The 23,707-nt window shown below is 33.8% G+C and overlaps 3 protein-coding genes across 11 annotated transcripts; 2 read left to right on the top strand and 1 right to left on the bottom strand.

Annotated features, from left to right (window-relative positions):
• Window positions 1-1,227: 1,227 nt before the first annotated feature.
• On the bottom strand, window positions 1,228-4,592 carry LOC101264117 (protein OSB1, mitochondrial-like). The gene is made up of 4 exons (XM_004238140.5): window positions 4,179-4,592; window positions 3,953-4,091; window positions 2,591-2,672; window positions 1,228-1,780 (listed from the first exon to the last, which is right to left on the bottom strand). Exons 1-4 carry the CDS (start codon window positions 4,523-4,525, stop codon window positions 1,557-1,559), a joined length of 792 nt encoding a protein of 263 aa, XP_004238188.2. The 5' UTR covers window positions 4,526-4,592; the 3' UTR covers window positions 1,228-1,556.
• A 4,733-nt stretch (window positions 4,593-9,325) lies between these two features.
• Window positions 9,326-14,707, top strand: LOC101263809 (mitogen-activated protein kinase kinase kinase 5). 8 transcript variants are annotated; one of them, XM_004238139.5, is made up of 11 exons: window positions 9,326-10,428; window positions 11,157-11,750; window positions 11,829-11,916; window positions 12,425-12,487; window positions 12,568-12,731; window positions 12,934-13,009; window positions 13,186-13,245; window positions 13,354-13,479; window positions 13,705-13,926; window positions 14,055-14,152; window positions 14,319-14,707. In XM_004238139.5, the coding sequence occupies exons 1-11, from the start codon at window positions 10,004-10,006 to the stop codon at window positions 14,548-14,550; spliced, it is 2,148 nt and encodes a 715-aa protein (XP_004238187.2). In that variant the 5' UTR covers window positions 9,326-10,003; the 3' UTR covers window positions 14,551-14,707. The 8 variants fall into 8 exon arrangements, 6 of the variants coding, with proteins under 6 accessions (XP_004238187.2, XP_069152581.1, XP_069152583.1 ...); XR_011220432.1 differs by having other exon boundaries at window positions 9,335-10,428; window positions 13,705-13,933; XM_069296480.1 differs by having other exon boundaries at window positions 9,335-10,428; window positions 13,363-13,479.
• A 437-nt stretch (window positions 14,708-15,144) lies between these two features.
• On the top strand, window positions 15,145-23,693 carry LOC101263207 (uncharacterized). Of its 2 annotated transcripts, none has more exons than XM_069296479.1 (16): window positions 15,145-15,437; window positions 15,583-15,846; window positions 15,941-16,038; window positions 16,680-16,827; window positions 16,910-17,020; window positions 17,779-18,717; window positions 19,700-19,816; window positions 19,905-20,004; window positions 20,091-20,185; window positions 21,306-21,497; window positions 21,576-21,632; window positions 21,713-21,784; window positions 22,202-22,300; window positions 22,765-22,896; window positions 23,004-23,177; window positions 23,281-23,693. In XM_069296479.1, the coding sequence occupies exons 1-16, from the start codon at window positions 15,276-15,278 to the stop codon at window positions 23,449-23,451; spliced, it is 2,931 nt and encodes a 976-aa protein (XP_069152580.1). In that variant the 5' UTR covers window positions 15,145-15,275; the 3' UTR covers window positions 23,452-23,693. The 2 variants fall into 2 exon arrangements, with proteins under 2 accessions (XP_069152580.1, XP_004238185.2); XM_004238137.5 differs by having other exon boundaries at window positions 19,664-19,816.
• Window positions 23,694-23,707: the final 14 nt, after the last annotated feature.

Genomic DNA, 23,707 nt, shown 5'->3' with positions numbered 1-23,707 from the left:
CTTTAAGTTCCAGACAAAATGTTTATAATTTAAAATGACTTGAAGTTTAGGCACATGTAGTCATTGTCTGAATTTTAGCATGTGTGAACGTATTTAATTGTTTTTGCTTGAAAGTTCATGAACCATTTTTGACTGAATTTCAGATACTGTGTCTGAAGTTAATTGTGCAATTGGTATAAGTTAAATAGTAGTGTCCAAATAAGATATTTTAAAAAATTATACGTTGTAGATTTACATTGGGACTTGATTGATTTAAATTCGTGTTGGAAGGTTCACAACCATTTCCTATTAAAGGCGATTAGATCTATTCCAAACATTTGATATGTATTATCTGATTAATGATAAAAAAGAAAAATACTTATCATTTCACCACAAACTTTACGAGCGAAAGGGAAAACATTAATATGTTACGCATCATGAAATCGTAGATACTAGATTATATTTCTTCCTAAGATTAAAAATCTACCTAACTTTGAATTTGGTTGCAAGTATTTAATAATACATGCATTAAATTATACAACAAAAATTATATATGCAAGATAGAACACAAAAATTAAAGTATCAAACAACATAATTACCCTTAAAATACGTGATATTTCATGTATTATTATTCACCACATAATTAAAGGATAATATATATATATATATATATATATATATATATATATAAAATTGTCAATTTTAGACAAATGGATAAATTAACTTATCGTAGATTGGCATACCATGACTTTTTATTCACTATATATTTGGACATATATTATGGACTTAAAAAGTTCAAATTGGACACGAAAGTCTATAAAAGTCATCCCAATAAAGACTCAAATGGTAGGTTCATTATTTTGTATTCCACTAATGAAGTGAAATTTTTTACTATAGGAGATGATAAATGATGTCTAAACCTTTGCGTTGAAAATTTTCAACTTATATTTTGAATTCTCCTAGTAAAAATCTCGATTATTATTATATTTACCTGACTTATTTCGTAATCAACACTAAAGAAAGTTTTTCTAATTCACTTCAAATATCTATTTATAGTGTTTTACAAGTGTATTAATACTTAAATCCTTCTGGAAGACTGAAAAATATCTAAAACTCAAAATATCCTATATAAATAGGGAAATGCTTAAATTTACCATGTATTACTAGGAATACAAGAAATAATTTGTCTCGTATTTGCCCTTATTTTTATTAACTATAAGCTCCTACGAAAAATAATGACGAAGAAACTGATCCTCAATGTTAACTCGATAAGCATAGTGTCATGATAACGAACCATATTACAAGTATTGATCATACAAGAAACTTATGTACATGAAATATTTTTCAAGAAGCAGGACTAAAAACAACTAGTACTACTGCTAAGATTACATAACTAGTGACATAAACAAACAGTGCCTTTCTTCTCATTTATAATGGCGATGGATCCTGCTCTATTTACCAAAGCAAGTTGTGTAATACCAAAGTATGCACATAGCCAACAGTACCTTTGATGTTTCTCTTCGACCAGGTTTCAGCATTGCACTGGACCCTTCAAACGGACATGTCTTTGATGGAGCTTAATTGTTCTTAGAAAATCTTGAATCTAGGATATCCAACTGTCTTTTTATCCACGGTGGATCATCTGTCCTGAGCCAGAGAACTTCACCAGTATCTCTGTTCTTAAAGTCAGGGTATTTAGGATTGACTTTACTCTTCCTGAAGTCCATCCATTCAAAAGGGCTAGCGAAGAAAATTTGCCACAATTGGATACGGTTCCTGTAATTCTCCAATTCATCTTCACCTGAGAATGCAAGTAAATGTATCTAGAAATGAGTTGACGACATTGAAGCAGTATATATATATGTAGGATCAACAAATTTCAATCTCTCTAAGGCTTGATTTAATTGGATTACTGGGTAATCACGCTTTTTGGTTTGGCGCTAAAAAAAGTTTTGGCACATCAAAGTCTCCGCCTGTGAGTAGCTCTAGATAAAGTCTTGATTGAACTTCGAAGGACAGGAGGAGAATCAAGCATTCAGTGTCAAATGTTTCAACACAACGTTCAAAGCAGCAAAATTGTTAGCAGGAATGTCTGAGCAAGTTCGTAATTCAGTTCATGTCTCAATATCCCATTAGTTCCAATAATCAACCAAATGTAATGGTCATAGTGGGCAAGAGAACTAAAAAAAAGGATCACTAAGACCTGGATTATGTGAGCATTTTATAGTCTCTTTAGTTGTTTGTTCTTTCTGTTGTCAGGACAGAAATTCCCACCCATCCATTCTAACTCGAAGAATGAAAGGTGGAAGCGACAACGAGTATCTTACAATAAGGTGCTTTTTCCTAAGCTAAGTAAAATCATACTTGGATATTTTAAAATTAGGCTATGGTGAATGTGTCAAAAGTTGATATTTGATTTCTATTAGTTCTGAAGCTTCATTTAGTTAGAAGTTATCCTCCTACTGTTTGCTACTTTTCAATTATTCAGACATGCTGCATGTACAACACTCTATTTAGGCCCATTGCACTCCGCTATAGAAAATGTCTGCCAATTGGTTACAATCTATGAACATCATAACTAATAAAAAATGCTCAGAAAGGCAACATATACCTCTTGATTCTTTCTTCTGAAATTCTGGGGTTGCTAAGGCTTGAACATCTGGAGTCACGAAATTTATTTCCTTCACATCTACCTTCACAAAAAAATCAGTACATGAAAGCATGAAACGGAAACATTTTTATGCAGCACAAGCTACATAAAAAAATGGCAAAAGAAAAAGCATTTTGTTCAGCACAGGATCTCAAATTTACAAAAACACATCTAATGCGGGATCATGTTTTCTTGAGGGTATTTCTGGTTTCCATCCTTTTTATTCTTTAAAGATCCAGGAGAAAATTTAACTGTTAAAGAATAGGTGCACTTATGTACAACTTCCTCTATTAGCCTTTGTCTTTTAAGAGATATTCAAAGCTGATCATATCCCCCAATCACCCCGGAAAAAAAAAGGCAACTCATATAGGAAACCTAAACACCAAATGACAGATGCAATTCTAATTAATCACTTCTGAAAGATAAAATTGTGTGCTATGTCAAAGAGAGTAAATGGAACAATATCTTATCGAAATGGTTAGCTCCATCTACAAATCTTTTGCATCCAAAGTCGAATAATAAGCTGAATTGGAATGAATTTTTGAAGGATGATCCTTGCCTCGGTGTCCCAACCAAAATCGTCACTTAGTTTGTTGAACAAAAGAAAGGTACTTGCAACTTTGTATCCAAGTACTTCACATATAATCTTGTCCTCCTTATTGCAATTCAGTCGAGCTTTTTCACAAATAACTGAAAGTTGTCATAATCCTAGATCATAACACAATGGGCAGTCCTACGCTTGCTGGATAACCAACATCCCTAGGTCATTACTAACAATCCAAATTTCTCAATACAACACTAATGTATATTATATCTACCGAATCAAATTTACAACTGAGAATTGGAGCAATGAGCTAATAATGAACAATAGTAATGGGCATAACATGGAAATAGGTAGCCAGTAACAGACTGAGCCAAAGCTTCAACATAATAGGCATAGAACTCTTCTTTCTAACACACAATCCTTTTTAACCAATTGCTATTTAGGCCTGGATCCCAGATAACACTCTCCAACATTTTACTCGGTCCAATAATCCCAACTGAACCCGTCTCTTTCACCATTTCTATCCCATAGGCCCTTACGAAAAACCAGCCACGTTCACAATAACCATTGCATGTTGTAGACAAATTACAAGGTGGAAAATTGAACCTTCACCATGAAGGTGAAGTTCAGATAGACAACCAACTAACTGAGCTACTAAGATTCCCTACATCGTAGTTAACCTATAACAAATACTAGACAAATTTGTATCAAAGCTGTTAACCTATATCAAAGATGACATTTTTATTCTATTTACCAGTATTATTTTTGTGGTTACGAACCTGGTATCTCATCTGATGTTTACCATTCTCATCAGTCTTGATGTATGATCCCAAATGACCCCAAACATATACCAGGTCATTTGATTTCAAATGCTCCATTGACACTTCCGCCATTTCATCCCACATCTTCAACATAACTCTGCAGAGTGTTAAAATTTCTCAGACGATCACTCGACTAATAGTTATAGTAATTAATTTGCAAATAGTAGTAAAATTAGAATCTCACTTAAAAGATGGACGGGATTGAGAAGAACCGGAGACACTGAGTAAAGTATGAACCCCAAAAGAGCCGTTTTTAGTGTTAACTCTTTTGAACGGGTAATCAATTTTTCCTATGAGACTGACGGAGTTATGGAGAAGCTGGTGTTGTGTTATCGTTGATGGGCGTTGGAATTTGAGGGTATGCTGATACACTGCACTTTCTTCGCCTTCACTATCGTCACAGTAGAAATCCCCCGGCCGGTGAATCTCCGCTGCCGCCGCCGCTGAGGAGAAGTGCTGGTGTCGGAGAATTTGGGCGGCGGTTGAAGCTGCCCGTTTGAATACGGCGGAGGAACAGGCGGCTGCTGCCATGGAAATGTGGCAGCTTATTTTTTTCGGCGGGTGTTTTTAGTCTCTTACAATCGCTAATTAATCACAAATCACGTGTTTAATTAACTAATTAAAAAGGAAAAGCTAAACCAATCGGGTCCACTGCTGATCTCGCGGCCCAAAAATTGAGTCCGGCCCAACTCTCTTTACATCTCTAACCCAACCCAAGTTTCTACCTTCTAAATCAGATCTTCTTTTTTTTTTTTTTTTTGGAAAAACTAAGTAATTAGACATACTTCACTTTATATATTATTATTATCTTTACTTTCAAAATATTACGAATTTTATCATTGATATATTAAAGAAGATGTCTTTAAATACATGTATTTTTCTTACTAGATACATTATATAGAGAGAGACGTGTGGGTGAAATTCGTTATGTATCTCAAATACACGTGAATCACATAGGAGAGTATTTTTGGTGTGATTAGTGTTTATCTAGAATACTGGATACACAGGATAGTGACAAGCGAGATTGGAGAAAGGCGAGTGAGATTTGTTTTGTGTCTACATACAAATTCATTCGAAGATGATGTATTTAGAACAAATTACACCTACTTTTGATCCTCATATATCTCGAGATACATGCATCTCCATGTATAAATAATTTTGGATGCACTAATTTTTAATAAGATATGTAATATTACAAACTAGAGTATATCTGATAATTAATTCATAAACTTGTGAAATTTAAGTAAGTTCTTTTTTTTTTTTTTTATCAAGCTAGTTTTGGCTCAAACTTGACCTTTTTTGGCACCTAAAATAATGTATTATTTGCACAAATCAACGCTAGATAACTTCAAATTTGATATTTAGCTGATTAAAGCTACTAATAATGATTTTCAGATGTTAGATTCAAATCAAACCTTTAAAAATTAATAAATCACTTTTATCTTTTATGCAAACTCAACGAAATAAATAAATATATCGTCCAAAAGTTTTTTTTAACTAAAACCAATGGAGAAGAAGAAGAAACTCCTGGCTAAATGTACTCACTTTCACAACTTATCTTAAGAGGTCAAAAATTAAATATGAGTCCTTTAATAATTGGTGAAAAAAATTTAGAACTTAAATATTTTTATATTGACAATATAAAAGAATTTCAATTATCAATCTAATTTGACTAGTTCAACTTACTTACATCATATATGCATCTAGTATAAGTTTCAAATTCTTAGTCAGTATGCTAATTAAAAAAAGTATAGCTAAACATGATTTTAGTTGCTAATTACTTCTGTTGTTTTTTTAGCTAATTGTGTAGCTTACCTCGTATTTTAATATTTAAAAAACTATTTAACCTACGTGCAAAGTGCAAAAATAAGAGTTCATTTTTTTTTTGTCATTTTTTCCTCAATGGCCAAAACATCATATGTTCCACCAATTACAAGTTCACAAGTTACACTTATAATATACTCTCTTCAGAAATGTTTGTCATGTTGCGATTATCGAAAGTCAATTTGATTAATTTTTAAAAATAAATTAGATAACATTAATTCGATATATTAAACAAAAAAATTAGATATTCTAAAACTATATGAAAAGTACTATAAATTATATTTTTTTCATATTAATATGAATAAAAAAAGCATTTTAAAATATTAATTAAAATTTTTATAATTTGACTCTAAAAGTAAAAACCATGACAAACAATATCGGCCGGAGGAAATACTCTAAAAAATACTTTTTAGGATAAATTAATGGCATTCCAAATAAATAAGAGAATCTTTTCTTCTTCTTTTTTTCCCCACAAAAAACATCCTTTATTAGCTAGTTATGATTCACGAGGTATGAAATATTGAATTTTAATAGAGTATGAACATAAAGAAAAGAGGAAGAGATGATCAAAAATAGTATGTGGTTGTTACACATGTTTCAAGTATATATATGGAAAATAAAGAAAAAAATATTTTTTTTTAAATATGTAAAATAAAAATAATAAATAATTATAAATGACCTAAAAATCAACTCTCCCCCTTATTATAGTACGTCATTGTTCTGTCTTTAAAATTATTGTATCGACTTTCTTGTGTTATTGTGCTCTTATAGACAACTTGATTTGATTATATAAAAAAAACTTACATACCCTCTTATATAATAACTAGTCTTCGGGTACGTGCGTTGCACGTGTATCTCAAATAAAAATCAATAAAAGAAATAAATGAAAAAGTATATAATAAACTATTAGGAGAACATCATGTTTTTTTCGAGTGTTCTCTCGATATTTTCGATCTATTGCACATTAGATAAGTCTCAAAAGCTTACCCATTTATAAGCAATTAAATGTACAGACAGTCATCAACAAGTAAAATTTCCAAGAAAGACGCATCAAGTTAAAGAATTAAAAAGGGAAAATGTGACGTTACATAAAGTCTTCTTGTATCCTTAATGTGTGTCGTTACAAATGTAACTACTTCCTTAAAAACTTTCAGATATACCCAGACTTACATTTACAGGCTTACAACTACTATCCATCACTGTTAGAGAAGACTTGGAGTTGTTACATTTGTTGAAGAAAATGTGATATATTTTGCTAGCAAATAGCTACAATTTCAATTTATTATTAATAGTTTAAAAGTTTATAACATGGTTTCTTTTATGCGGGAAACTATGCGTAGAGAGTTTCAAAGAAAGTTGATCATCATTCAGCATCAAACCATATGTGTATAACAACATTTAATTTTTGATATGTGTGATTATACCTTTCAAACTATTTATTTTACCTATTAAAAAAAATTAGAAAGTTATCATTCAAATGAAGTTAGCAAATCAAACGAAAAAATCTAGACTTAATAAGATTGTACCTGAAAATTAGAAGACACTTTTGTACCCACTTAACAATGGAAGCTTGTGTTGAATGACTAATATTGAGTATGTTTATATAGTGTAGTCTTGAAGATTTGTTGATAAAAACTCTTTGATATTCCTCGATTACTTAATTTGATTCCTTTCAACTTCTCATAATTAGCAAAATACGTTTCAACTTCTATATTAATTGAAACTTTATTAGTGTTCATCCTATTTGTTTCACACATAATAATTGAATAGACTGCTGAACTTCTCATTTTGCTCCTCTATTATGTAATTCAAATATTACTATTCAATTAGATATTTAATTTATATTTGGGTAAAGTATTTTATTACTTTTTAATTTAGTATAGGGGCAAAATAGTAATTCAACTTTACACTTTAGAGCTTCATGCTTATAATAATATATATATGGCGTATTATTTCCCTTTTAATGCATTGTATTTTAAAAACATAAAATTAGGAATCCCTCTTAATTTTCTTTAATATTGTCATTGGTTCCCTTCACCCAACAAATATGGCTTCAATGTCATTACGAAAACTATATAATTAGATATACTAATTTAACGAAAAACTAAACAAAAATATATAAGTTTAAAAATTTTACTCACGTTTATATAAAAAAAAAATAATATTACTCAATCAAAATTCATATAATTTAAATATAAATTGAGACGGAAAAAAATATACGCGTCAATTGTTATCACTTATCACAAAAAATGGAACATGAGTTGACTGGGTCGGCAGCGGCAGGACGGCTATAAAGGAGTATTGAAGTGTCAAAGTGGCACTGACTCTCACCTTTAATTTCTATCTCTATATATATATATATATTCTACACTATATAATATATACTATAAATAACGCGATCCTATTAATATTTTTTAATGCACTAACTCACTTGTCAATATCAACGAAATTGTCCTGACGTGGTAAATATTTTATATATATTTTATTAAAAGTTTTAAATTTAAATTAAAATATAAATTACAAGTTTATTATTATCTAAAGAATTGCCTAGTTTGATTTAGAACGGAGTTTAAGAAAAGAATGAAGATTTTTTAATTTTATGATTCTAAATAATAGTTATGTCAAATATAGTAAAATGCTTTTTAATCTTTTAGTCTTAAACATGTCACGTAAAAAAATAAAGTTAAAGTGTTGCCAAAAAAAGAAAATGAATCATTTTTAAAAAAAAAAACAGACTAAAAAGGAAATAAGTACTTTATTTGAGATTTATGAAATTAGATAAAATTATGTTTAATTATATTTTCGAAAAAAAAGAGGAAAGAGAGCTCTTCGTTAAGAATTTAGGTAAATAAAAATAGATAACAATTATTTTAAACCAATGATCTATTGAAAATCTTCTTTCTTTTTGGATCCTATTTGTGAATTGTGGGATCACACATGCATGTTGGCTTGTTGCTGTTGTGGTGGTGCTGGAGTTTGAAAAATAAGTTTGACGTACTTTTCTAAGTTTAGTATCTAAACTCCAAATTGGATTTAAAAATATTATAACTAAACACTTACTTAAACTTAATCCAGAAATTGTCATTAGTTCTCGTGACCAAACAACAAGTTTAATTTAATTTACGGCAAAATTAAGTAGAAGCATCGCAATTTATTAATTTCTTTCGATAGAAAATTATACTATATATTTAAAATGATTTTTAAAAAAAAGATATAGAGAGAAAAATTGAATTCATTTAATTTTTTCTTTATGCTTACTATCTTTTTATGTTTTTAATTAAAAAAATTTCATTAAATTTAATCAAAGCTCGAATAAAAATAGAATAGAATTGGGAGCAAAGCAAACACCAGCATGTGTTTTTTTTTTTTTCAGCGTACTTTTGGAATTTCTCAATTTTAATTAACACGCTAGCTCCTCGTTTTTTCTTTTGTCAAGTGTCAACCTTGACCTCGTAATTCCATGGAAAATCATTTCATATATTTACACACCTATACTCACAAAATAATATCTCTTTTATTTCCGATGAAGTATTAAAAACATTCTTATATATATTGTGAATTATTAATTTTATTTTTAAATTATTAATAATTTTTTTAATTTGATTAATTATACTTAAATACATTTTGATCTTACGATATACTCTTAAATTCTCATCAAATTTAGGATATTTTCAGTATTTCTCTCGATTTTTTTGAGATTATTTGTTATATCATGTGACAAATCAACGTATATATACGTATAATCAAATAACCCCCTCTTTACTTGATTACTTTAACTTAAATAAAATCCGATCTTGCAACACGAGAGGAATACTCTTTTGAATTCTCGCCAAATTTAAAAATGTTTTCAATAGATTTTATAACTAGTACTTGTCATTTAAAATAATTTACATAAACATAAAAAAAATTTATTTTATATCATTAATTTTAAATTTAATTATGTCATATAGAATGAAACGAACGGATTAATATTTACTACTACTACTAGTTTTGACTTTAGAAAAATTACAAGAAATCGTGTTTCTGACTTGTAACAACAAATTATAATCATCCTTCTTTTTCACTTAAGAAACATTCAAACATTGACGAAAAGTTTTCTCTTTCAATGCATTAAAATCCCATTACTCATTCATTTCTGTGTAATCTCATTTTCTTTTTTCTCTCTGTATTTGTTTGCCATGAAAAATGCCGTCTTTATGGAAAGCATTTTCACTATCTTCAAGCTCTCAACACTCTTCTTCTTCTTCCAGTAGTACTTCTTCTCCGGCCGATTCACCGAATACCCGGCGGATTTACGGCGGTGGAAGGAAGCTTACTAGGCAGAGGAAGTTGAGACATGTTAGTGATGATGATCTTGGTTTACGGAGACCTAATATTCAGGCACTGATTATTGATGAACGTTCAAAGTCTTTGCCGGGTTCTCCTGATTCTTACGCTGATTTCGGGTCGGGTTCTAGGTCGTCTCACCACCTCCGTCACTGTTCTAATTCCTCTGCTGTGCCACTGCCGTTGCCGCTCCCTGAGCTCAATTCTCTGCCTAAACAGAACTCGGTTCACTCTAATTTGCCGGTTAGAGTTGACAGGGAGCTTTCAAGTCCTCCTCTTGCCAGGTTAGTGAACCCATTGTTCAGAATTTGGTACTACGTCTTAGTTTTCGTTTTACTCTGTTTCGAAATGAATGACTCTTTTCATCTTTGATTGTAACTGTACATTAAATAACATTTTGATATATTTTGTGTTTCTTTAGTTTAAGATTACGAGATTCAAAAATAGATTTTACTTTGTTAAATCTTGTGTCAAGTTAAAATCAGTCCGACAAATTGACATGGAGTGATTTATTTATCGAACTCTTTAGTTTTTTCTTACATGTTTGTCTTATGCTCTAAGTAAAAACGCTACCTTTCTGAGTGAAGAATTGTTTAGCCGATTCATACTGGTTTGGGATTGAGGTGTAGTTATTTTCGGTTTGATTATTTTCGGTTTGATGATGAAAACTTTCCACCTTAGGTATGTAAAGGGATTTAGTAGTAGTAGAAGGTAGTTGGTTCGAATTTGAAGCAGCTTTTGGGTGGATTGACTGCAGTAACATTTTATAGGTCATTTTACCATAAAAGAACCATTGTTTTTCCTTTTTTGGGTTGTGAATTAACTTCAGTAACCTTTATAAGGTCCACCGTAAAGGTAGGTTCGGAATTGTGAAAGAGCATGTGGTTTATAGCTGTTTCAAATGATGATTTATAGTGTGCTACTTTGTTTTTGGGTAAAAATGTTCGATTAGCTATGATGATTGTAAGGACAAAAACTGAACGCGGAAATGTTAACCTGTTGCAAGTTGCAGGGAAACTTTTGATCGAACTCCAGCTGAGGTGAAAAGTTCTCAGCATCCAAGATCATCTACTCCAACTTATCGGCGTAGGGGTTTCCCTCAGGATCTGAACGCCGAGGGTGTTGAATTCAGGTTGAACGTTCCTGCTAGAAGTGCCCCAAGTAGTGGTTTTACAAGCCCTGTCCGAAGCCCAAAAAGGTTTAGCACACAGGACCTTTTTCATCATCCATTGCATCAGGCCTCATCATCACCTTCAGAGGCTTACGCTTTCCAACTTTCACCCACAAGGGTTATAAATAGCGCTGATCATTCTCCAGTGAGTAGCCCAATTTTAGCAAGTTCAGCTAACAGAATCAGGAACAGCAAAAGTGTTGCTTTGCATTCACATCATAAATCTCTTCCGGAAAGTTCTCTAGGTTGGAATGAAGCTAACAACAACAATGTGCATCCACTACCCCTTCCACCAGGAGTTCCACGACAACCAGAATTATGTACCATGCACAGCAATATGGATAAACCTTGTGTATCACCAACAAAGGGTCAATGGCTAAAGGGGAAGCTTTTAGGTCGTGGTACATATGGAAGTGTATATGAAGCTACCAACCGGTAAGGGATAAAGCTTGCTAGTAAGACACTCGGTAGGAATGTAACATTTTCTTCTTTTGTTTTTCTTCCTTTTTACAGTGAAACCGGTGCTTTATGTGCAATGAAAGAAGTTGATCTTACTCCTGATGATCCTAAATCTGCTGAATGTATAAAGCAGTTAGAACAGGTGACTTCCTCACGTCTTTTTGGGCTACAGTAATCAAAATTTGCATATAAACTGCAATTATTTGAGATACATGGTGAGAGAAAACATAATTTAAAGGTCAAATCTTTTTTAAGTGAAGTGAACTTTAAAACAAGTACTTACTAAGCATGTTAATATAACATCTCCTAGTTGTTTAACTTGCATTATCAGATTAGTCAACTCAAGGTTATGTCCAACTTTGAACTAACTATCATGTGCCTGAAGATGCAAAAATCAATATTTTATCCATATAGCTACTTTTATTGATCATATTCTTTGACTTCATAAGCCTCCTTCACGTTTTGCATCATGGAGAAAATATTTTCGGAATGTTGGTAACTGACTTGGGAAAAAGGTTGAGGGTTTCATATTGCGTTTTTTATTCTACTTGCTTATACATAGTTTGTGATGGATTGCAAAGACTATGACAAATTTTCACTTGTTTATGCTATTCTGAATCAATTCAGTTTCCTCCTTACTTTTGTTGTAGGAAATAAGGGTTCTCCGGCAGTTGAAGCACCAAAATATTGTTCAATATTATGGCAGTGAAATAGTAAGAACATTTATCTTTCTCTTGCCATGTTCAGGTATTTCTTTAGAATATTGAAAGATAAAAATGTTGTTGTTGTTCAGATGGAAGACCGCTTTTGCATATATTTGGAATATGTGCACCCCGGTTCAATTAATAAGTACGTTCGGGAACATTGCGGAGCTATGACAGAGTCAATAGTTCGAAACTTTACTAGGCATATTGTATCAGGGTTGGCTTACTTGCATAGCACTAAAACAATACACAGGTAGATACTGGGCTACATCGATGTGGTTTATGTCACTTAATTTAAAGATTCATTAACGGGACACTAAAGCGTCTGAGTTGCAATTCCTTGTTATAAGCAAGGAAGAAACTATTTTCTTTTACCATTTTTTTTAAAATAAAACTTTTTGTTGACAGTGATGCTCGGTCTAATGGTTGGTTTCAATGATTTTTTTTTTGAGTAGGGACATTAAGGGAGCAAATTTGCTTGTAGATGCATCTGGTGTTGTCAAGCTTGCAGATTTTGGGTTAGCAAAACATGTAAGCTTTCAAAAATCTAATGTCAAACTGAAAATGCTACTATCTATGTTTGTTCTACTTTAATATTTTTCTTGTAAACCCTGATCTGTGGTGAAAATGAATAAGTTTGATCTTTCATCGATTATTTTTCATGCATATCTTACTGCTGTAATTTATATTGTTTCTCTTTTTCCCAGCTTTCAAGCTGTGCGACTGATCTTTCTCTGAAAGGGAGCCCTCACTGGATGGCTCCAGAGGTGGGCATTGTTAAGCTATTTTGCGGCTACTGCCTCTGCCTGGCTTCAGTTTTCTTTCCCCTTTATGAATTGGCTTGTACTTATGTCTGGACTTAACTTTATATGCAGGTAATGCAGGCTGTGTTGCGCAAAGATGCCAATCCAGAGCTTGCCTTAGCTGTTGATATATGGAGCCTGGGCTGTACTGTTATTGAGATGTTTACTGGACAGCCCCCTTGGGGCGAACTTAGTTGGGTAAGTGTTTGAAACATCTCATTTTGAGAACAATGTAATCGCATTACAAGCTTAAATATATTTGTGAGCTTTTAGTTGTCAATATAGCATCATAGCTTTTTAATATACGAGCAAGGCTGACTGGTCGGCTTAATCTCAATAAAGCCAGAGCTATGTTCTTACTTTTCAGGCATTCTCGAATTGGTTTCTGTGAGTGTCTAAATGTTCATGGTTTGGCTTTATTAGGTGCAAGCAATGTTCGGTGTCTTGAACAAATCACCACCTATACCAGAAAAATTATCATCAGAAGGAAAGGATTTCCTTCAGTGCTGCTTTCGGAGGAAACCTGCAGATAGGCCATCAGCTATGATGCTACTTGAACATGCTTTTTTACGTAGTACTAGTTCCCTTGAGCATAGTATCAATGTTGCTGGTTGCTCAGAGGATTCTCCGGGGAAGAAATTCCATGTGAGTGGTACATGCTGCTAGCCTGCTACTGATGTGACATTAAGGGTTAACGTCACTGTATTATTTGTGAGATTCTCTAAATTTTGTTTTCCAAAATTTTTTTGAACTCTGAATTCATTACATTTCAGGATACCCTGAGTCCTAAGAACCCAATCAACCACAAAAAGGAACAAAAACCACTGTTACCAGGAACATCTGGCAGGCAAGCAAAATCACCATGTAGCAGGTAAAAACTGTCTTTGAGTTTTTCATGTTATAAATACCACACACTTTATTCTGTGAGATTATTTTTTCGCGTATTAGTATCTACAATTGCAGCTAGATACTATATCTCACGTTATGCCATCAACTGTCACGTCCATCTTATGCAAGTTAAACTATGTCTCTTCCAGTGAAACTTGCCGGCAAACTCAACCTGAAACCTGTGAATATAGAGCAACTTCTCACCATTCTCCACGTTCTGCACTTGAAGTCTTTCCCTGTATTACTTCAATGGAGCTGAACTCGAGTTCACGTGCAGCCAGCCCCTCAAGCGTTCCTAGTAGCTTTCGCCTGGGACCTGAAAACAGAAGTCCTTATAGAATCATAGGGAAGGAAATTCCAAACCTCTGTATAAGATCATAAATGAATGGAGAGGAGGGAAATTCATGTACAGATCAGGAGAATTAGATACAGAAAACTTCTGTTGGATGATTAGTCAAAATGTTGCCATATGTAATACTCATGTTGTATTTGAAGGCATACATATCTTTGTAACATATTCATGAAGAATTGAAGATGATTCTGAAGTTAGTAGTATATTTTTGATTGAAAACATGACTTTGTGTCTACAATGCTATATTTCATGTGGGAAGAGGAAATATCAAAACATTAAATAATTTATGCTAAACTCAATATGAGTATCATTTTCCCTCATTTTTACAACCAAACTACCTACACAATCATGCTAATTTAATAAATAAACGACTCATCTCTAATCGACAAGCACACTCCAGAAAATTCTCTAATTGTAACAAAAACCCCTAGTCGTTAAGACAGGAAAAAAAAACTAAAATTTTAGAAAATTGAGGCACTTTGCCCCTTCATCGTAATAAGAGAGTTGTGACAGAGTAATGAGTACTCATAAATTTTTAAGGACAAATTTAAATTTAGTCTCGATAAATTTAATTTAGTCGAGTCTGATACTATACCACACTAAATTAGAAGAAGGATTTTTTTTTTTTTTGGAAAATTGAGACACTTTGCCCCTTCTATTCTCCTCTTTTTCATTTTACCCTTTGTTTTGAATCAGAAAGCGGGACAGAATTTTTCTGTAGAATTATGAAAGCAATTTGTAACTTCAGACTGAAATGGATCCACGAAAACATTCACAAATTGTAGTGTTATCAACTGTAGACAACAGAAAAATGGAAGCTCCCCAGAGTTTAATCGGAAAATTATACACTTCATATTCCGACGGGTTACACTTTGCGAAGCCAATTTCAACCTTACGAACTAACGAATTTGATTTAGTAAGTTCATTTTTTTCATACCCTTTTCATATTTCGCTATGAGGATTCATATAGCCGACTTAGTTTTAGTTGATTGATTCGAATTTGCTTAAAGTTTTCACCTTTAATTCACCCCTTTTCCCAATTTGTGATTTTTCGTCTTTAGGTGCGAAATGTGCTGCAAATATTACAAGGGTTTTCGAGTACAATGTTGTATTGGGATGAATTAGGGCATCATTTTCGTGTTCGGAGTGGGATATATGTTAGTCATCTTTCGCATACTAGTCTATATCATGTTCTCAATCAGTTTACCTATGCGGCAACATGTTTAAAGATGGTTGAAAGTAGAATTCAGGAGGTTGAGAAATCTGTGCCTCCTCTACCACCTACTTTGAGGGCATTTTGTTGCTCTATCTCCACTTGGCTAACAGTAAGTTGCTCAACTTGTTTGCACTTTTGAGTGTTTGCATGTGTATGCATTGATATAGAAAGACATCAACTTTTTCCTTCTTTTTGTGGTGCAGTGGTTGCGAAATGGTGCGTTGAAAGAGGAGATGAAGGTGGTCGACTCATGTAGTTTAACTACTCCAACCCTCTTGGGATTGTCAAGTTCTTTATCAAGGTTGGTAAATAAAATACAAATGAATTACCTTGTGAAATGAAAGTTCGAAAAATATAGCATGGTGTAGTTCAGTGATGCTAGCGTGATTAAGCATAATGAAGAAAAAAAGGGTGGAAATGTCCAAATACACCCCTGGCGTTTTGCGATTCTTCTTAGAAAAAGAATAAAGAAAAAGAGGTCATCAAATGAAAGAAATCATGGAAAGAAGATTGGAAGAATGAAGATTACGTAGTGTACTTGTCATAGAAGTAAATGGAATTTGAGCCAGGGATGATACAGCTAAATTGGTTACTAAGAGAAGTCAAGGGGGTATTTAGTTGTTATTTTTTTGTGATAGAGGTATAGTTATGATAAGCTAAATATCATATAAACAAAAGGGTGGCAAGAGCAATTTTTTTCCATCATTGGGTAGTTACAACTACTAGGAGTTGAAGAGAAAACTCCTAGTACATGTTTTCACGAAACCCCTTTTCCTTTTAAAATGCCAAGGGAGAGTCCAATGGCGCTCCCCTTTTGCAGGTCTTACCCAAAAGAATTTTAATAGCTCACTTGTTTGACTGGTTTTGCTCACAGTTCTTTTTCCTGTCCTTTCTTAGGGTTTTTAATAGAAGTTCCTAACAAGATTTATCATGCGATATTAGTTTGTGTGCAGGAGCCGAGTTTTTGTTTCAAGTAGTGCAAGAAGCCATTCCACAAGATTCGCCTATCTCTGCCACAGCTATTGCTGTGCATATTCTTAATTATTTACATAAGAAGCTGACTGAAGTTTGTCTTGTGCAAGGTGGCGAGGTTTGAAACTGCTTTCCTTTATTGGACATATTTGCTGAGTCCTTCCATCTTATAATTTATTATCTGGAGTAAATAATTTCAGGAGGATGCTTACAGGATGATATTACATGCATTTGTTAGCACTCTTTTGCCATACATTGAGGGCCTTGATTCATGGCTTTATGAAGGAATTCTGGACGACCCCTTTGAGGAGGTAAGTTTCTATTGATAGTCGTGTTAATGGAATAGTGAAATGATTTCATATAGCTTTCAACATAGATCAGAATAATAGCTTCCACGAGCACGTTTATATCTGTATGTTTCAACATTATTAGAAAGAAAATGGACACATTTACATTAAACTTGTGAAACTCAGTAATGGCTTGTGATAGTAGATGCCCCGTCATTTTTTATCCGGACACATGTATAAGAGCAAATGGAATGCTGAATATTTTTATATAATAGCAACTTGCAATTTATAAGAGACTTGTTCCTCAAATATGTGTATCCAGACCTCAAATATAAGCTTCTTTCTCTTGTAGCAAAATCTCATACCCCGTTGATCAATGATGAGATATAAGCTTTTACTGTTCAACATTTTTTTTATTTTTATGATTGTGATTATCTTAGCCATACCTTGAATAGAGATTTGGAAGTGTCTTGTAAGGTTGAAGTAGGATGGCTACCAAGCTATTTAATGCTATATTAAGAAGTAGTAGGATGCTCATAAGTGGAGAAAGCGTATTTTAATTCCCCAATTTATAAGAAAAACCGAGATATTCAAAAGTGTGGACTATCGTGCATTGAACTTATGAGTCACACGATGGAACTCTGGGAAGAGTGACTTGGGTATATTACAAGAGTGACTGAGTGATTTTCATAGTTATGCTTATAGAAAACGGTTCAGCAACACCTATGTTTAGACATTGACATTCTCTAAGACAATCTTATGCATGTATGCTTTTTATGCAGATGTTCTTTCATGCTAACAAACGAATTGCAGTTGTGGAGTCTGAGTTTTGGGAGAAGAGCTATCTGCTGAGATCTGCAAAAATGGATACTGGTCGTGTCACTGATTCTTTGCTTTCAATAAAACGGACAGACGACGTGAGTAGAAAAGAGCCTAATGATGTGTCTGGTTTGGCCAAAGAAAGAGGGGCAAATGGGAGAGATTTAGATGTGTGTCCTCTGTTTATGAAAGAGATAGCCAGGGATATTATCTCTGCTGGAAAGTCATTGCAGCTTGTACAACATACTCGTATGACATCCTCAGTATCTGCCAGTGGCCGTATTGCTGGGTTAAGCTTGTCAGAGATCTTTTGTGTCACCTTATCAGCTCTTATTGGCTATGGGGATCACGTATCTGAATACTTTTTGAAGGAGAAGAAAATTGTTCCATTAGTTAAATCATTTACTGGAAGGCAAAAAGAAGAAAGAAGTAACCAGAGCTTCCAAGAGATGACATGCTCAGATAAAGAATGGTGTAAGTTCTTGGTTGATACCATGGTTCAGAAAGGAAAAGCTAATCTCATATCATGTCATGCTCTTGGAGAGGAAGTGGATAGCTTTGTTGTAGAAGGAGATAAGCTAGCTTTAGATAGAAATGATATTCTATCCTTAGGATTCCGTCCTGAAAATCCAGCTATAACTACTAGCCAAAATTTTCTTCATGCTAATAGGGATGCTTGGGGTCCATTGAATTTATCTAGAGAGTTTTACCTTCCCCCTCTTAATGATGAGGGATTAAGGCAGGCAATATTCGATGGAAGTGCTGGATCATTTGTGGCAACCAAAAGTACAAACTATACCTTCGGTTTTCAGTTTGGTGAATCTGAACGTGATCGATTAAAAGAAGATGTCACTTTTCTGGAGGAGTTTTTCCCCTTTCCAACTCTTCTTCCTCCTTTTCAGGTACTTATATCTTGTAACCTCAGTAGTTATAAAAGCAGAAATTGCTTAACTTCTTTTTGAAATGCTCAGCATTACTCACCACCCCTTTCTAAGGCGCTGGTAAGAGGTCATTTATCTGTGATTTGCTATTTAGCCTAATATTTTCTTCTTATACCAGGTCATATCATATAAATATGTAGTACTTTACACCTGTAAAATCAACTTTCAAAACAATGGATGTGATAATTTAGGCTAAACTGTAAATCCGTCTGAAAATTTTCTAGTCCAGCCAAGTGTATATTGTTTTTTTCACACTCCTACTTAATTATGGTAGAAATTTAGATGTAGTGTTCTTCAGCAAGGGTGGATAACTTATTCTGAGACCAACTGCCCGAGTTAACTGATTAAATTTTTTTAGTTTCTTCCATAAAGGAAGTCATTTCTAACAGATTGTTACTGCTTATTATTTAATTGTTGAGGTTGAAGTTTGTGCTTAGCATGGTATCAAATTCATCATGACCTTTGAATTACAGCTTTTCTTGACTTTCCAGCATCATCCTCGCCATGCAAGACTTCAACTTGCTGCTTTTTCCGAGTGCAGCATGTAATTGCATGGCTCTTGATCTTCCACCATCCCTGTCTTGCTTCTTCCCTTGGGAATCTGCACAACCTCATTTGGCATATCAATCCATGCGTTAAGCATGGGACATGGGTTATAAAAGACATTTCTATATTATTGAGTGGCTAGAAGTTTCACTATTGAAATTTAACAGATTGTTTAAATTGTTGAAGACCTTCAGTTGGAAGTGCAGCTCTGTCAAGATTAGGCTTTTCACATGTTTCTTAAGTGAACTTAGTTTAAATAGTTCATATCAATTCATCTGGCTAGTCATGGCTAGTACTTGTCTTAGTTTAGCTGTTATTCCATCGTTTTAAAATTTAAAAATTAACATGATTTCTGGAACAGGAGGATGATCATGTGTCGGAGGTGTTTCCTTTTCAGGAAAATAGCACACTCGCTTCAAGGACCTTAAACTGGATTGGGAGGGTCGAACCAAGGAATACTCCGTTGCCTACGGTTATTCTTCAAGAATGCCTTATTGTCTTCATAAAGAAACAGGTAGTAGCATCTAGTCATCTGAAATACCTTTTTATATTTACATGGTTGAGGCTTAATATGTCCGATTGCCTCTTGTTATACTCTGCAGGCTGATTGTATTGGCAGGAATATTTTGTCAAAATTACTGTCTGAGTGGAGACTGCTAGAAGAGCTGGAAGTGCTGCGTGCTATATACTTGTTAGGCTCAGGTACACATTGCTTTTTGTTAAGCTAGCTTGTTAGTAGTCAATCATCATTGGCATTCTTTACAGGATTATTATATTGCTTTCTTCAGGTGATCTACTGCAGCACTTCTTGACAGTGGTCTTCAATAAACTAGACAAAGGAGAAAGCCTGGATGATGATTTTGAATTAAATACAACACTGCAGGTCTGACCACTCAATCCTTTTCCTTGATTTATTAGTTCCCTTCTATCTGTCGGCAGAATTTTCTATGAAGATTCTTCCTTATGTTGTCATAGTGGAATCTAGTGGTAATATCATTTTACATGCATAATCAAATATACTAGATAATATTTTGAGACAAACATCAATCAATCAATGAAACATCATTAGATAATTAGTCACTAAGCTACTTGGTAATTAACATAGACTAAGCTGTAATAGTGGACAATATTTTGAAACAAATTTCAATCAACTAAATTACCTTGAAATAAGATAATTTTTAGTTGTACGAGACTACTTGGTAGTTTACATGGATCAAGTTATCTAAAAAGCCTTTACTTCTGTTATTTTAGGCTGGAGAGTCAACAATAAGTGGATGAGTATTTTAATGTAGATAGAGTTTAGACATAGGAACAGAAGGGTTTTAATACTTCAATGAGGTTCTTAGAGGGTAAATCAATGCAACATACATAGAATTAGTTGGGAGGCTGCTGCGTGTTAAATTGCATTGGTTTTGAAATCGCTAGGGGCCTTATTACCTATTTTTGCTCTACAGGGAGATTATATGGAAAACTGAAGATCCCTAGGGAGTAATACCCATCATATTATTATTTATGCAAGTGGTTTTCTTTCACTTAAGTTAAGCAATAAAAGCCCTTGCCATGTTTATTGTTACCAAACATCCTGTTTTCCACCAGAAAGGCATGTTCCAACATATCAAGACAAGAAGACAACAGCACTGCTCAGACAAAAGAAAAGGAAAGAATGTTATTTGTATTAACCAGGAAAAAGAACTATGTTCTGCAAGCTGACTATACCAAAATAGGAAAAAAAAAAAAACTGTGTGAGTAGTACTGAGTGACTTCTATATTATATCTGAAAAGGAGGATAAAAGATCTCGTAGACCATTTGCTTTATACCAATGAGTAGGGGTTGAACAAAAACTCTTGCAGCCTTTGACGTCTGTAGAATCCAATTGTTAGAGGTGTTTCCCTCTCCTATTCATCCTAGTTGTTATCTGCTACTGACTTCATTAATTTCAGTTCTTTGCGTCTGCGAGTGAGGAAGCTTCTATGTATTTACTTAACCTTTGTTGATGATTCAGGAATCAATCCGATACTCTGCTGATGCCGCACTATTAAGCACGCCCGATTCATTAGTTGTATCTGTAACAAGAAATAATGCCACTATTGAGGATGATCAGCGTGGTATGCCTCTTCTAACTTCGACACCTCGCAAGAGTCGAGGGCAAAACTTTGGCATTGATGGTCTGGATTCACTCATGTTTACATACAAGGTATGCGTGCTTTAGGCTGTCTGATCTATGGTGTCTTACAACCTTGTCATATTGTATTAAAATGTTGAAATGTAACAGGTTCCTTGGCCCCTTGAGCTTATTGCTAATACAGAAGCAATAAAGAAGTATAATCAGGTATTCAATAGACTACTGTAGTCACCCTTAAGGTGTAATCAATTTGAATGTTCTTCTCAGTAGTTTATTGTCTTCTTTAGGTTATGAGGTTCTTACTGAAGGTCAGACGTGCAAAATTTGTTCTTGATAAAGCTCGGAGGTGGATGTGGAAGGTTTGCTCTATGTTATCTTATATTGGTTAATTTGGATCCCAGATAACAATTTCAAGCTATTACAGTAATAATTATGTTTAGTATCCCACGTTGGTTGACGGATGAGCTATTTGTCTGCTTGTATAATCTTGGACAATCCTCACCTCATAAACTAGCTTTTGGAGTTGAGTTAGCCCCAAGGTATGGGGGTGTTAAAAGTGTTAGACATTAATTAAAATATGGGATGTTTTTGTCTACTTAAATGGTCTTTGACAATGCTCAGCTCATAAACTAACTAACAACCCTTTTGTGGTTGAGTTAGACCCAAGGTCCATTTCTTTAAGAATGGCGTACTTTATGGCTTCTAACCAATTCATTTACTTGCTCTTATTGAAATGTCAAGTCTGGTTACTTAATTATAGCAACTTTGTCTTTCAGGACAGAAGTTCAGCATCTATTAACCGCAAACATCATTGGTTACTGGAACAAAAACTGCTACATTTTGTGGATGCCTTCCACCACTATGTGATGGACAGGGTATTCATTCTCTCTTTGATCGTAATTTTTTTGGTGGAATTTCTGTTATACTTGGGGCATATTTTGGACTCATGAGTCCTGCCTTTTTAATAATCCTCCCACTTGATATGTGAAAAAATTTGTTTAGGGCACCAGTATTGATGGAAAATTATTGAAACATGGTGATTTTGTTTCTGGAAAGAAGAAATTTATAGGTTGCCTTTATATTCTCGTCTGTTCTCATAAATAATTACTATTATCACATATGTTTTTGCATTTCTACTGTGTATTGTTAGCGGAGCTTATACCCCTATTATAAGTAAATGCAATTTCTAACATAAATCATGAATTCATAAGCTCATAGAAATAGAAAAAAGTTTGTTCAATATCTGCACTTGACTGTTATAACATTAAATACAGTAGTAGATTGGCCTTTGCAATCAATTGTTGCTACATTTTAACACTAACTGTTTCCGACCATGTAGGTGTATCACAGTGCATGGGGTGAACTCTGTGAAGGTTTGGCTGCAGCAAGATCATTGGATGAAGTCATCGAAATACACGAGGCTTACTTAATGTCAATCCAAAGGCACTGCTTTGCTGTTCCAGAAAAACTGGTATTTTCACATGCATGCACTATTTCTCTGTTTTCCCCCCTTCCCAAAACATAGAAATGAAGATTCAAGCCATGAGAGGTTAACCGGAAACAATTTCCTTTTCCCAGTGGGCATTGATTGCTAGCCGTATCAACAGTATTCTTGGATTAGCTCTCGATTTCTATTCAGTACAGCAGACTCTTAGCAGTGGAGGAGCTGTTTCTGCAATCAAGGCAAGGTGTGAAATGGAAATCAATAGGATTGAGAAACAGTTTGATGACTGCATAGCTTTCCTCATGAGGGTAAGTTCTTTTTCTCCTCCTTTTTTTTAATTCCAATCCCAACTGTTATAACTACTTCAATAGCGCGGACTTGATTGGTTCTTATCATGTTGCAAACTTTCAGATTCTATCTTTCAAGCTCAACGTGGGACAGTTTCCACATTTGGCAGATCTGGTTACCAGAATCAATTACAACCATTTCTATATGTCACACAATGGAAGTTTGATAAATGCACCTGGCTCTAATACTGTTCCTTCCAAATCAGGGAAGTTGTTTGCAGGCCAAAGAGATTGAAAGATACTTGAAGGGATAATGTTTTCGTTTTTCGATGTACAGCATTTACAGTAAAGAACCTCTTCCTGCATTTATCAATTGAGAGAATATTCTACTGGTTGGGAAGAAGAACCTATAATCTGTATTTCGTTATCTTAAGAGCCATCAAGCAATTGCATTTGGCTGTTGTGAGTGCATCTAATATCTGTTGTAGGCTTGTAGCTTTATATAAAAAATCCACAAGGCCAATGTTTGTAAGTTCATGAACATATGCAAG

This window comes from Solanum lycopersicum, chromosome 4 (genome assembly GCF_036512215.1).
Source record: "Solanum lycopersicum chromosome 4, SLM_r2.1".
Taxonomy (NCBI): domain Eukaryota; kingdom Viridiplantae; phylum Streptophyta; class Magnoliopsida; order Solanales; family Solanaceae; genus Solanum; species Solanum lycopersicum.
This window is presented reverse-complemented; position numbering and strand designations above follow the sequence as displayed.